The sequence below is a fragment of the Petaurus breviceps genome, unplaced genomic scaffold (assembly GCF_028583685.1).
Source record: "Petaurus breviceps papuanus isolate PSGF00001 unplaced genomic scaffold, PetGlider_PUasm1.0 138, whole genome shotgun sequence".
In the NCBI taxonomy this organism is placed as follows: Eukaryota; Metazoa; Chordata; class Mammalia; order Diprotodontia; family Petauridae; genus Petaurus; species Petaurus breviceps.
This window is the reverse complement of record NW_027185694.1, coordinates 13,697,566-13,711,997: the sequence shown is the minus strand read 5'-3', so window position 1 is coordinate 13,711,997 and position 14,432 is coordinate 13,697,566. Positions and strand designations below refer to the sequence as shown.

General features: G+C 37.0%; 1 protein-coding gene across 2 annotated transcripts in view; it reads left to right on the top strand.

Annotated features, from left to right (window-relative positions):
- CTNNAL1 (catenin alpha like 1) overlaps positions 1–14,432 on the top strand; it is a 98,622-nt gene that overhangs the window by 69,824 nt on the left and 14,366 nt on the right. The window contains exons 11-15 of one of the 2 annotated variants that reach the window (XM_069105955.1): positions 1,764–1,914; positions 9,164–9,201; positions 10,738–10,788; positions 10,888–11,042; positions 13,839–13,916. In XM_069105955.1, the coding sequence (XP_068962056.1) occupies positions 1,764–1,914; positions 9,164–9,201; positions 10,738–10,788; positions 10,888–11,042; positions 13,839–13,916 (473 nt within the window). The remainder of the gene's footprint in view (positions 1–1,763; positions 1,915–9,163; positions 9,202–10,737; positions 10,789–10,887; positions 11,043–13,838; positions 13,917–14,432) is intronic. The other variant, XM_069105964.1, reaches the window with a different exon arrangement.

The following is a 14,432-nucleotide window of genomic DNA, read 5'->3' as shown; positions in this document are numbered from 1 at the left end:
ACTAAAAAGTTATTTTAACTAGATTCTACCTTGAAGACAACCAGCTGAGGTGTAGCTCTAAATGTTGATTAGGCTAGAGTAGAGAAAGTAGGTGTTTCAACAAGGCAAAGAATATAATTTAGCCCAAGTATTCTACCACCTCTCACTAGATTCACAGTAACATAAAAAGTCCCTGTATTTTCTCCCCTGGCCATGATCCAAGGGAGGCTTTTTTTTTTTTAATCATATATTACAACATATTAGCATAAGTTGCCTTCATCTTGTCTGTAAAACCACTTCTTACAGGCTGTGTGTAGAGTTGGGATGAGGTGTCATCTCTTCTTGACATACACCCTTAGACCCCAGGATCACTCTCAGGCAAAGTTATTTTCCACTTTTTAAACAGCCTATTCAGACATTAACCTTTTTTTAAAAAAATCCGTTATTATTTTAAGTAGCAGTATTTCAGGGTTGATGGCATTTCCAGGGAGGTATGGTTTGGACATGAACTAGTTCTAATCATACCTACCTCAGTTGCTTCAGACATTCCAGTGAGTTTAAATCTCAGGTTACTGTAACATTTGAGTACCATGAAAAACAGTTTAGTTCCACAAATTTTTATTCAATCTTTTTACGAAGCACTGTGCTAGGTGCTAGATAGATATAAAAAAAGTTCCTGCCCTTAAAAAGTAGGTTATGCCAAAAAGGACATACCACACACACACAGATACGTCAATACAACATGGTTTGAGAAGGGAGAGAACACTGACAACTGAGGGGACTCAGGGAAGGTTTCAAAGAGAAGGTGCCCATGGACTGAGTTGACATTTGAAGGATGGTAAGGATTCTGAGAAGTAGAGATGAGGAAGAAGTGCATTCCCAACGTGGGGAACAGCTTATACAAAGACACAGAGGGGGGAGGTAGAATTTTAAATTCAGAGAAGTCCAGTTTGGCTAGAACATGGAGTGCATGAACCAAGAGTACTGTGAAATAAGGCCGAAAATGTAGATTGGAGCCAGATTGTGGAAGACCTTAAATCCAAGGCTAGGGAATTTGTATTTTATCCTAAAGGTAATAATAAACCACTGAAAGACTTTGAGGAGGAAGGTCATATATTCAAACCTGTACTTTAGGAAGATTATTTTGGCAGACTGGAGAGGGGAAAGACTGGATCTCAGGAAGGCTCACTGGGAGGTTATCTTGGTGAGGAGGGATTAGGGCTTGAACTACAATGGATGATGTATTGTGGAGGTAAAATTGAAGCCATGGAAGTTAATGAGATCAACAAGGAAAAGAGTATAAAATAAGAAAAGAAAAGAGCCCAGAATAGAATCTTGAGAAATATCTAAGGGAAAAAGACAGAAGATAGCCAGCAAAGAAGGAACAGGTATACTGGTAGGAGAACCAAAAGAAATCATTATTATGGAAACCAAGAGAGAAAATAGTCTTCTGGAATTGGGGCTGGTTAACAATGTCAAGAGTTACATTGAAGGTCAAGAAGAGTGAGGACTGAGGGAAGGCCATTGGCAGTCTTTGAGATAGAGGTTTCCATGTAGTGGTAGAGTGAAGAAGTTTGAGGCAGTATTTAAAGGAATGAGTCGGGAGTTTTGGCAGTGAAAAGGAAAAAAAAATTAGGATTATAGTTTGAGGGGATGGCAAGTAAGAGTTTTGTGAATTTGAGGGTAGAACTAACCATGTTTGTAGTTACTTAAGGAGAGATTGAAGATGAGAAAGTGAGAGGAAACTTTTTGAAATTCATTTACAAATAGTATATATTCTTCAGATAATTTCAGCTGCTGAAACTTTAACATTGCATCCATCCAGCAAGATTGCTAAAGAAAATCTAGATGTGTTTTGTGAAGCTTGGGAATCTCAGATTAGTGACATGTCAACATTACTCAGAGAAATAAATGATGTATTTGAAGGAAAACGAGGTAAGTCAGAATGCTGGTCACATGTTTAAATTTTGAACTGTCAAGTTTATAATTTTTGTTTCAAGCTCCATCAGATATAAAATTAATTATCTTTTGTCACTCAGGTTAGCTATTAACCTAAAATATGTAAATTTTCAGAAATTATAGATTAGAATTATCTTTTATCTTTACTAAATCAAACATATTGTGATTGATGAGAAATGATGAAGTTATCTGTAATTTTTATTCACCTTAGTCATTATTTATCCTACTATTTAAGCAGCTGAAATCTTCCTAAGTATAATTAAGTAGAAATTTTATTTTATTATTTGATTAGTATTATAGGACTTGTTGAATTTGATATTTCACTTTTATCATCAAGATTCAACCTTACCAGTTTTCTCTTATAACTAACCTTTATTCTTGGAACCAATTCCATACTTTATTTAGTACTATTAGCTTGGATTATAGACACTGCATAATGTAGTGAATGTAGCTATTTGATTTTTGAACTGCTGTCCTTCCTCTTGGATGGAATCTCTTTACCTGATGACTACACAACCTTGGAATATTTCCTGTGGTTGGTAAGTTTATTGGTATTTTTACAACATATAGTCTGGCACCATAAGATATAAAGTAAGAAATTATTTTTATTCTTCATTTTAATTTCACCTGAAAGTTTATTTTTCATTACATGAGTCTAACCTTACTATCAAAAAAATATCATTGTAGTTTTAGTCATGTTATTTCTTAGAGAAAAGCCTGTTTAGTTATAGCTCACTTACCAGGAGCATATTATTATAAAATGCCATTTAAAACTGTGATCTCATTGAATTAATATTTATTCATTATCTGCAACAATTAGATATTTTTGAATGATCACAACATAAATACTGTGTTGTTGTTATTCAGTCATATCTGACTTTTCATAACCCTATAGTAATTGGCCAATTCCTTCTACAGCTCATTTTACAGATGAGGAACTGAGGAAAAACAGTTAAGTGACTTGCCCAGGGTCACACAACTAGTAAGTGTCTAAGGCCAGATTCAAACTCAGGAAGATCAGTCTTCTTCACTTCAAGGCCAGCATTCTATTCCCTAAGCTACCTAGCTGCCCATATGATGTGTATGTTTGCTTAAAAAAATCAAAACCACCTCTTTTTTTTTTTTAAGCAATTGAGGTTAAGTAACTTGCTCAAGGTTACACGGCAAGTTATTTCTGGGTGTGGTGCTAAGTATCTGAGCCAGGATTTGATCCCAGGTCATCCTGACTCTGGGGCCGGTGCTCTTACTCACTAAGCCACCTGGCCGCCCCTAACCTTTTTTTTTTTTTAAGGCATATCATTTGTGAAACATTCAGTTCAACAAACATTCAGGAAATACCTACTATTGTCACAATTGAAATTTAACAGAAGGGGGGTGGCTAGGTGGCACAGTGAATAGAGCACCGGCCCTGGAGTCAGGAGGTCCTGAGTTCAAATCCGGCCTTAGACACTTAACACAAAAACTAGCCATGTGACCTTGGGCAAGTCACTTAACCCCAATTGCCTTCCAAAAAACAAAAAAATAATAAAGAAATTTAACAAAAGGGTAAATGGAGACAATTTTCTGAGTAAGATAACATCTATTAACAGAGGCATGCTGCTTATCAATAAATGGGTCAATGGATTGCTTCATTTATGCCAAAGATCCCAAGAAATAGGAAAATTACTCTTCTTTAGGTTTTGGGGAGTACTGAACAAAGATCAGAACAGGGTAGGTGATATCATGGGATTGAGGACAACATGACTGGTTGCAAAGCTGAGGCACGGAGAACAACATAATTAATTGTTTGGAAGTTTGGTAATAGGGACTAGGAAAAAAACCCCACCTCCTTCACTCCTGAGAGTCCAGGTGCAAGATAACAAATTAGACATCTTAGATAACAAACTAAGACATCCTTGAAGGACAGTTTTGTGGTATAAAGATATTTAACCTGACTTCCTTGGTCAGCTAAATTCCTTGAGGTACGAATATATCAATGGTTAGCAGGAGAGCTGAATTTTTTAACTTAACACATTACAGGACAACTAATTTCTGAAATAAGTTTAGAGACAAAAGAACTATGACTTTAACAGTTAGGGGACAAAATCAATGAATTGTAAATAGGATCAATAATAAAATGATACAGGATCAGTCTTTTTGGAGTGGGGAAGGCAGGGCAATTGGGGTTAAATGACTTGCCCAAGATCACATGGCTAGTGTTAAGTGTCTGAGGCTGGATTTGAACTCAGGTCCTCCTGACTCCATGGCTGGTGCTCTATTCACCGCACCACCTATTGGCCCCCCCGGGATCAGTCTTAATCATCTCACCATATATATATACATGCAAGGTTCTGGGAGGAGATACAAAAATGATTGGCAGTATTTCTACCCTCAAGGAGCATACAATCCAATAGGAAATACAAGACATACCCAAATATATAATATAAATAAAACATGATGAATGCATTAAAGAAATAAAGAATTCTGTATAGTTCAGAAGAGGGGGAGATAACTTTCAGTTGGTAAGAATAATGGAGAACTTCATGGAAAAGATAGTTGTTTCAATGTGACTTCAAAAAAAAACAATGGAAAACAATTGGGGAGTGAATGAGCTTGCAAAGAAATTGGTATGAGATCCAACTTGGCCAGACCATTTTGGAATATTTGGAGGTTAAATTAGAATTAGGTCTTGAAGGAAGAAAGCAATTTTAATAGGCAGTGTGCAGAGGGACACAAATCTACATATCCAGTCCTAATCTGTCTTCTGAACTCCAGTCCTGCTTCTTCAACTGTATGATTAAAATCTCCATCTGGATGTCTCACCAACAACTCAAACTCAGCATGTACAAGATTGAACTCATCATCTTCCCCTAAACCTGTCATTTTACTTCGCTATTTCAGTTAAAGGTACCACCATCCTTGTAGCCACCCAAGTTTAAAACCTTCAATTATCTGTGCTTCTTTCCTCCCTCACAAGCCTATATGCTATGTATTGACAAATCCTATCAATTCTACTCCATGACATTTTCTACAAAATAGACCCTTCTATATATTCATATTATCACCTTCATCTGGACTTTTTATTGTAATAGTCTCCTAATTGGTATCTCTGTTGCTAATCTCCCTGATCCAGCCTTCACACAACTGACAAAATAATTTTCTTAAGGTATTGTCCTGTCCAAAAAACCTTGAGTAGCTTCCTTTGTCTCTAGAACAAAATTCAGTTAGTCAGTCAACAAGAATTTATGGTATACAGGGGCAGCTAGGTGGCTCAGTGAATAGAGCACTGGCCCTGGAGTCAGGAGGATCTGAGTTCAAATCTGGCCTCAGACACTTAACACTTACCAGCCATGTGACCTTGGGCAAGTCACTGAACCCCAACTGCCCTACCTTCCCCCCTCCAAAAAGCAAAAGAAAAAAGAATATTACTTCAACAGTCATGTGGAGAATGGATAGTGTGGGGAACAACTTGAAACAAGGAGGCCAATTAGGGAGCCATTGCAATAATCCAGGCAAGAGACGATGAGGGCCTCAACTAAGGTGAGTGCTTAGTGGAAAGGAGGAGAAAAAAATCAAAAAATGCTGTGAAGGGAGAAATGCAAACTGCTTAGCTGGCACTTAAGGCCCTTCTTAATCTGGTACTAACCTACTTTTCCATGCATATTTCATGTCATTTCCAGCCAAACTGCTTCTAGCTATCCCTCCAGATCAATATATTACCTCCTACCTCTGTGTATCTATCACCCATACCTGGAATGCTCTTCCTCCTGATTTCAGCCTTTCAGAATCCCTTTTTTTCTTCAGGGCTCAACTCAAGTACCAGCTCTTCCATGTAGCCTGACCCAATCTCCATAGCAGCCCCTGCCCATCTACTTGAAATCTTCGCATCTTCCCATTGCTCATTCTTCAGATTTAATTCTCTTTCACTTTCTACCTTGTATTGTGCTTACTAGAATAACCATCATATCTCTACCTCATCCCTTCACCCCAAGTTTCTTGAAGTCAAGGACTGTTTCTTTTTTAATCTTTGTATCCCCAATCCCTAATAGAAGTCTTTGTACAGGCACTTAATAGTTTTTTTTTTTTAATGAGTCTATTCCATAATGGAAAAAAGCTTAAGCAAAAACACAGAGATGAGAAGGGGCAAGTCAAGAAGGAGGGACAATGAGTAGTTTTTATATAGCATAGAAAACACAAAAGGGACTACTAGTGTGAAATGAGATTGGAGGGGTAGAATGAACATGAATCATAATGGATCTTAGAATGTCTAGATAAAGAGTTTATTTTGTAAAAAATGAAAAAGTAGTAAAGGCTTTTGAATAGAGACATGACATGATCATAGTGTATTAGGAGTGGGAAGAAGGGGACAGATTCAGGAAGGTGGAGGGGTTCTTTTGGTTGTTGTGAATGATTTGGTTTGGTTTGGTTTTTTGTCCAGACCTCTCTTTTAATTAACATAGGGAAATCCCGCAATAGAAGCTCCCTCCACCAATGCAGAATAGCAATTCATCTGTAAGTTACAGTCTTAGAGAGTTGCCGGACCATTGAGAGTCTAAGTGATTTTCTCATGGTCACACAACTGGTATGTGTCAGAGGCAAGACTTATGACCAGGTCCTCCTGACTCTAAGGCCAGCTCTCTATTCAGTTCCCAATAATGCCAGACTAAGGAGTATGTATTACTGCTTGACTTCCCCATCAGAAAAAAAAAAGTTAAGTGCACCAAAAAACCCAGAACCCTATGCAGGGTCACTTTATGGGAGATCCAATCACAAATAATCACTATACACAATCTACCAAGATGCTGTAATAGCCTGCCTCATGCTTACCATGAAAGAGAGTCAGTAAACATTTATTAGTTATCTACTGTGTGCCGGGCACTGTGATAAACACCACGGATATAAGAAGAGGCAAAGGACAGTCCCTGCTTTCAAAGAGCTCTCTATCTAATGGGGGAGACAATAAGCAAACAAATATGGACAGACTAGCTATGTACAGGAAAAACAGGAGATAATTAAGAAAAGGAAGGCATTTGAATTAAGAGGGATTGGGAAGGGCTTCCTATAGAAGATGGGATTTTAGTTGGGACCTAAAGGAAGCAATAGGCAAAGATGAAATGTGGAAAAGAGCGTCATAGGGGATAGAAGGCTAGACTTAGGAAAAAGAGCTAGATTCAAATCTCACCTCTGACACTATGTGACTCCAAGCAAGCTACTTAACATCTGCAGGTCTCAATTTGCTGCTCTATAAAATGAGTTGGTTGGACTAGATGGCCTCTAAGTTCCCTTCCACTACCCTGCATTGCCTTCTTTTTCCTATTGTTAACCCATAGCAGAGGATATCACTGACAGGATTCTAGTCCCTTAATTTTAATTAAGTAAAGAGCTGTCTCTAAATTCCTAGTGTTCTGTGACTAGACACATATCAGGCATACTTTAGTGAATTCTGCAGTGTTTTCATACCGCGTACTTCAGATCTCTGACTTTTTCCTCTGGTGGTAATTATACACTTAAGGATCCAAGTTTTCCTACACTTGGGTCATATAAAAGAGAACAAATGGGAACTAATCTCTTTCTTGTGATCATAATTCACTTCATGCCTCTTCTATGTCTAGAGACATTTCATGTCTCTTTTCGGAGACTAACAGCAACTATTTTGTTTTACCTAAAGGAATATTTATCATTGATGGGGTCAAAGTGATACTACATTGTCAGCACAAGAGCTAAGATGGTTGTAGGGAAAACCAGATTTTATAAGGTCAAGACTAGGAATCCAAGCAAACCCATGTCCGATTAAGGAGGTTCAGGATTCGCATGAACGGAACACTTGGCACTTCAAAAGATCCAATATAGTTTATGTAGAATAAAGGCGAATGGGAAGGAAACCAGAGACAACAGAGTAAAAGGCTTAGGAATAGTAATATAAGAGCAACTATGATTTTTATACACACACACACACACACACACACACACACACACACACACACAATTTACAATCATCACTGATGCGGGGAGGCACCAACACCTGACCACACAAGCTGGGGAATCCCGGGTATAGCCATCAGGGTCTTGCTCGAGAGGGTCCCAGGTAAGATGTCTCCTCCATGGGTGAGATTCCAATTTGGGGGTCTGAATCTTACAGTTTAAGTAGTATTGAGAACAAAGAAGGCATACTGTCAGGTGTTTTTTAGCAAACATCATATATTGTGTGAAGCCTGGGACGGAGGCCAATCCTTCCAAGGTCCCCCCAAGAACGATATTTCCTTGGAATGGCTAGTTACAGGAGTTGGGCAGTTATCATATCTCTTCTCAAGGATGTGGTCGGGGTCTCAGTAGAGGAACAGCTCACGTTCTCAGGATCCTCTGTGCCCAAACAGCACAGGGTAATAGAAAAGGTCATATTGAGATGGGGCCTTGGTTTGTATAATCTTATTCCTCTCAGAGGGGCTTACCTTGCCCGTTCAGCCCACATGGGTAAATAGAGTCTGGTGGGGGAGTGGGGTATAGAAAGAGGGTAATTTATTCTAGGGACAGACGCTTAACAAAAATGTGAGTTTTTAGGTGAGTGTTTCCACAAGGGTAAAGAGGAGTGGGATATGGGTGCTGTTACCAAGATCGGAATACTGAAACATTGCCTGGATGATGCTGAACTAGTGACCTAATTCCACTTTCCTCATACATATTTCTTTATGTATGTCCTCTTCCTAGGACAAATATTAGTCCTCAAGTCTGAGGAGAGGGTGAACCTAGAGCTGGTAGTTAAGTTCATCTGCTACGATTGAGAGGATATGAAGTCAGGCAGACTATTAAAATAACTTTCAGTCTAGCCAGTAGAAGACTGTAACTGAAAATACTTGGAGTTTGATGTCTCATCCACATTTGCCTCTTTTAAGGGGAATCATCTATTTTAGTTTTAGCCAAATTTTATTTAAGAAATGTAAGCTGGTTATAGGTTAAAATGAATATACTTGAAATATTTTATTTCCTCCCTTATAATATATCTTAAGTAATTGGATAATATAAGTGTAATATGAAAATTATGTAACTTTTCAATTTCTAGATTTGTAAATCAAAGAACTTTGTTTCTAAATGCATGTGATTGATAAGATTGATAGAATATATATAGCATTACTACCTTAGCATTCCTTAGTAGTTTATGTAATAACATTTAACACAGTGAAAAGCATAACAGTGAGAAATATTACATTTATGAAATAATTTTGTTGACTAACACATGTATTGGTTGTAGGAGAGAAGCGTGCCTACCTTTCACTTCCAAAGCCAGTGGTAAGTGTTGGGAAAGTGGTTTTGCATATTTGAGCTCTTTTGCTATAGTGTCTTAGGCAATTTATGGCCTTTTTATATCTCTATATACAGAGTAAACCTTGAAGCCAGGAAGACCTGGTTTCAGCCCTCCCCACTCCCCTTCCCCTCCCCCCCCCCCCCCCCCCCCCGGCACCACATACACATATTGGATATCCACACCTGCCTATGTCACTGCTGCAAGCCATTCTTTCTCAAAGTCACATCCTTTTTGCCCACTGCCAAATGGTAGAATGATGCATAGTCTTGCCTTCCTTAAAATAGAATCTTACGGGGCGGCCTGGTAGCACAGTGAGTAAGAGCACTGGCCCCCAGTGTCGGGATGACCTGGGGATTGGATCTGGGCTCAGACACTTAGCATCCACCCAGAAACACCTGGCCATGTAATCTTGAGCAAGTTACTTAACCCCAGTTGCTTAGGGGAAGCCAGGTGGCTCAGCAAGTAAGAGCACCGGGCCCCCACTGTCAGGATAACGTAGGGGATCAAATCCGGGCTCAGATACTTAGTACCACACCCAGAAATAGCTGGCCGTGTAACCGTGAGCAAGTTACTTAACCCCAATTGCTTAAAAAAAAAATAGAATCTTAGACATATAAAATGTTACAGCTGGAAGTTACCATAAAGATCATCTAGCCCTTTTCATTTTATAGAGACTGAGACCCAGAGAGGTTGTATTACTCAAAGATGTAACCATGAAGTCAACCTGAGATCAAAAAGTGTTTCTGAGGGTCCATACTAACAGTTCTCCATCCCCTGAAGACCTAGGGCCTCTCCAGCTCTCACCCTTTCTGGAACTCTCGTCCCAGATCATAGATAGCCACCAGTGGCTTGGAGCTAAGTGAATCCTTGTTCCCAGTACCTAGAAGATAGGGTCCTTTGGGGAGAAGTTAGTGAATTCCTGGTATTCCAAGCTGGAACTCTTCATTTTCTCCTAGAAATATTTTACTATATAGTAATTAATTTCTACAAATCTATATGCTTCAATACTTCAATGTTTCAAAAATCTTTAATTTTAATGGTGTAGGACCTTGCTTTACTGACTCTTGTGGGCTGTCCTGGAATCTTCAAAATTCTAAATAACTTACTTAGAGATGAGTTTTTGGAAAACTTTCATAAATTTGCACATTACCTTAATTTTTGTTAATTCGTTATTAGAAAATCAGAGTTCTGTAATACAAGTATAATCCTCTACATAACTTAAGAAAATAAGATTAGGAAGGGCATCCCATTGAAATCTACCTTACTAAATAAAGGTAAGCTCTTAGATTTAGAGAAAGATTTAATAAACTGAATTCCGAATTCATAAAAGTGAGGAAAACATGATTGCATATAAAATGTTATAGGTCTGACTTATTTCATAGTATTAGTTCAAATATTAAAATCCTTATTGCAAATAGTTTTTTAAAGAATGAATTTAGTTTGTTTTTATTAACTATTACATTTATGATCAAATGTGCAATTTTTAAAATTACCTTAAACTTTTTTTTTAATTACAACAGAAGAATAATGCAAACCTGAAACCATTTAAGCCAACCAAACTTGATTCTGAGGTGAGACCATTTGCTATTGAATCATGTTGTATTTTCTACTTCTTAAAAGGTTTTTTAAAAGTCACTAATGACCAAAAAGTTAAAATTCTTAATTTTTAGGAACAAGCAAAGATAGCAAAACTTGGACTTAAGCTTCGTTTACTTACATCAGATATAGACTGTGAAATAGAAAAATGGAAGAACCAGGAGAATGAAATTGTTCGACATGGGCAAAATATGTCCAGTATGGCCTATTCCATATACTTATTTACTAGGTAAATATCATTTTGATGTTCTCAATCCAACCAATATCTTCCATGTCAAGAAAATGTGAATATTAAATTGCTGATGATTATTTATTATCTATTATATGAAAATCACTATCAAGACCTGGTAATTAAAATTTACTTAAGTGAAAGAGAAAACTTTTAAGTGTTATATGTATACAGCTAAACATTAAGCAGGAGTTTATAAGGGCTGGTAAAGTGAATGTTATTAAGTATTCATTGTTATCCAATGAATCCAATGAATATTACCCAATATTCATATCCCAATATTATCTAACTGTGGTGAAATAAGATTATTATATACATGTAAGTACAAGTTTTATACTTCTGGGGTTTTATATTTCTTATAGCATAATGATTACTATATCTACCTTATATTTCCCTTCTGCATACCTACTTTTGTATGTGCTGTTTAAACTTAGGGCATTCTAGAATTTCCCTTGGGACCTGTATTTCCTTCTTACACATTCAGGAAAAATTAATTTATCTTTAGTCATCTGGTGCCTCCTTATGATTTTTCAAAAATTAGCCACAGTGGTTCTTAGATCATATCTGCAAGTCTTTATAGTACCCTAAGATGTAATTAACCTGGGTCTAAAGACCTGAATTCATTTTAATAAACAGGCATTCTCTTACCATCTCTCCGCCACCTTAGGTTTCAAGCCCTTCTTTATGTTTTTTACAGTGTTCTTTCTTCTGTCATAAGAATATAAGCTCATTTCAAGTAGGGATTTCATTCTTTGTATTCCCAGGGCCTAGTAGCACAACAGATGCTTAATAAATATTTGTTGATTGATTGTTAAAATCATACCATATCCCCTATGTAGTCTCCACTCCCCTGCCCATTATTTTCTTCTTATTCTGGATACCATTTTTTAAAAAGACTTGTCTTTATCTTTTATAACAAGACTTTCTGACAAGTTCCTCCCACTCTTTTGCATTTGTCTTTGGTTATGTCTTCTCAGTTCACATATATTTTTAAAATCTAATTTCATCAGAGATCTTCTTGTGCAACTACATTGGTTTCTTTAGCTGCATCTTTTATTTTTATAATGTTTATTCACAATTATGTAAACAGAATTTTGTCCTTAAGAATTCTGCCCCCATCTTGAGTATTCCCTTTAGAGTTCTTGGTCATGGAGTTATACCTGTCTTTTCATCCTGAAGCAGCTTTCTTAAATTCTAGTGTGCAAGTTGGACTGTGCCTAAGTTCCTTTCCTTTGCATTACAAACTCCAGTGTGACATGATCATTCTCTCCTATTATTTTTCACATTTCACGTAATCAGTGTTTCATTTTGGTTTTATAATTAAAAAAACAAGTAGCTTCCCTAGTAGCTTCCTCTCTCTCCTAAAAAATGAAATCAGCAGAGTAAATCTATTGTTCTCCTTTAGAGCAGTTGTAATTTTCCATTACCACTTTTTTGCCTGTTTCAATTTCATAATTTTGGGGAAAGCATCTTCCCTATTCTCCATCCAGATGGATTGTCTAAGGTATATTCCCACAAAGATATAATTTTGCTTTCTCCCTCTACTTTAGCTCTTCAGATTTATTTGTTTTCATGACCAAGCCATCAATAAGTCAGATTGTCCATAAACTCCTGTTCTGTGTTAGGCTCCTGACATGAAAATACAAAATTGAAAGTTTCGACTTTTATTAAGCTTACATTTGATTGGGGGAGATGGCCAGTACATATATAAGTGTATACAAAATAAACACTAGGTAATTTGAAGTGGCAGGAAGCACTAGTAACTGAGAGGATCAGTAGGAGGTGACATTTGAAACAAAGGAGCTTTGAAACAAACTAGGAAATTTTTGAGGAAGAAATGAGGATTGAGTGCAGTTGGGCATCAAGGACAGGCTGTACACAAGCAAAGAGAGAAAATGGAATATCCTGTGTGAGGAACAATAAGAACAGTCTGACTAGACTGAAGAATATGTGAAGGGGTGTAGACTAATAAGGCTGAAAAGGGTAGAGCCATATGTTCAAGGACTTTGTATCCTAATGTCCATTATAGTACCTTTATATATATATAAGGTATATACCTATATATACCTTTATAAGATATAATGCTATTTCCCTTCCCTATTAGATACATTTATTTTGAAATAGAAAGGTACATATTTGCTCAAAATAATTTATTTCATATTGAAGTAGAATCTCCCAAGTGTCAGTGATTCTTCTATCAGGTCTTAGTTACCTCCTTGTGTTAAATTCAAGTTTGTTTGGTATCCTTTAGATATAGCAGTGTATAAGTATCTAATGTCATGGTATTTGGTATTTTCCCCAACTCACTTTCCTCTTACATGAACCTCACCTTATAAAGTGTTCCTTTCTGTGTCATACTTGTGGGCCTTTAATTATTGTTTTTCAATTTTATCTTGGCATTTTTCTTCTTGAAATTAGAGTCCTTTTTTTTTTTACTAGGGAGGGAGACTCCCATAAAACACATTATTCCTAGTCTTTGTGGGGCTCTACTCTTTCCCAGAAGACCGTCATTCCAGCATTTAATCCAGAAAGATAAAATTCTATTCAATACTGTTTTTGTAACCATTTATTCACTTACCATATTTTTTTCCTCTCTCAAAGGCATGACTTTGAAATACTAGACCAAGTAAACATACAACATGCTCTCAAGTTTTACTTAGATTTCAAAGGCATTTGAGATATATTACAGGGTTTGTTTGGTTTCTGGAGGTGTCATTCATTCCCATGTAAATCAATAGAACTGAATAGCAATTAGTGAGTCTGATGAGTCTTAAAAGGCTCTCTTTTATGCCTTAGATTCATATGCCAGGAAGACATCTTCCAATTTGCTGTGTCACCCAACATGCCTGTGTCACTAGTAGCTGAGAGGATCAGGTAGGAAGTTGTATTTGTGTTGCCTAACGTGCCTTAATGGAAAGTTGTCAGCCATCATTAAGACCTTTCCTCTTGGGAACAGGGTTCTTTTCACCTGACACCGCTCATGCATTAGTGTTATAAGGAATATGGGACATTTTCTATAACTCTCTGTAAGAGAAATTTCAAATTTGTTTCATATTTCTATTGGTGTAGAACTTCTTTTTTCATCAGTTAGTTCCCTACATTCTTCTGCTTAGCAACTTTTTGATATTGAATTTGATTCTCATTTACCCCCTCAGAACCTCTCTCTAGCTTCCTGTCTAGATTATTTCTTCTATTCTTCCTAGGAACCCTTCCTTCTTCCTAATAAATGAGAGTAAAGGTGAGCATCTACTTTATTTCTAGTTCTTTATGACCACAGAAAGTGCCGATAGAGATATTTTGGTGTAAATGGAGCTTTTATTTTTGTTAATGACCTATTTGGAATCTCTAGGTCAAAGAATATGTACATTTTAGCTAGTAAAGATTTGGGGT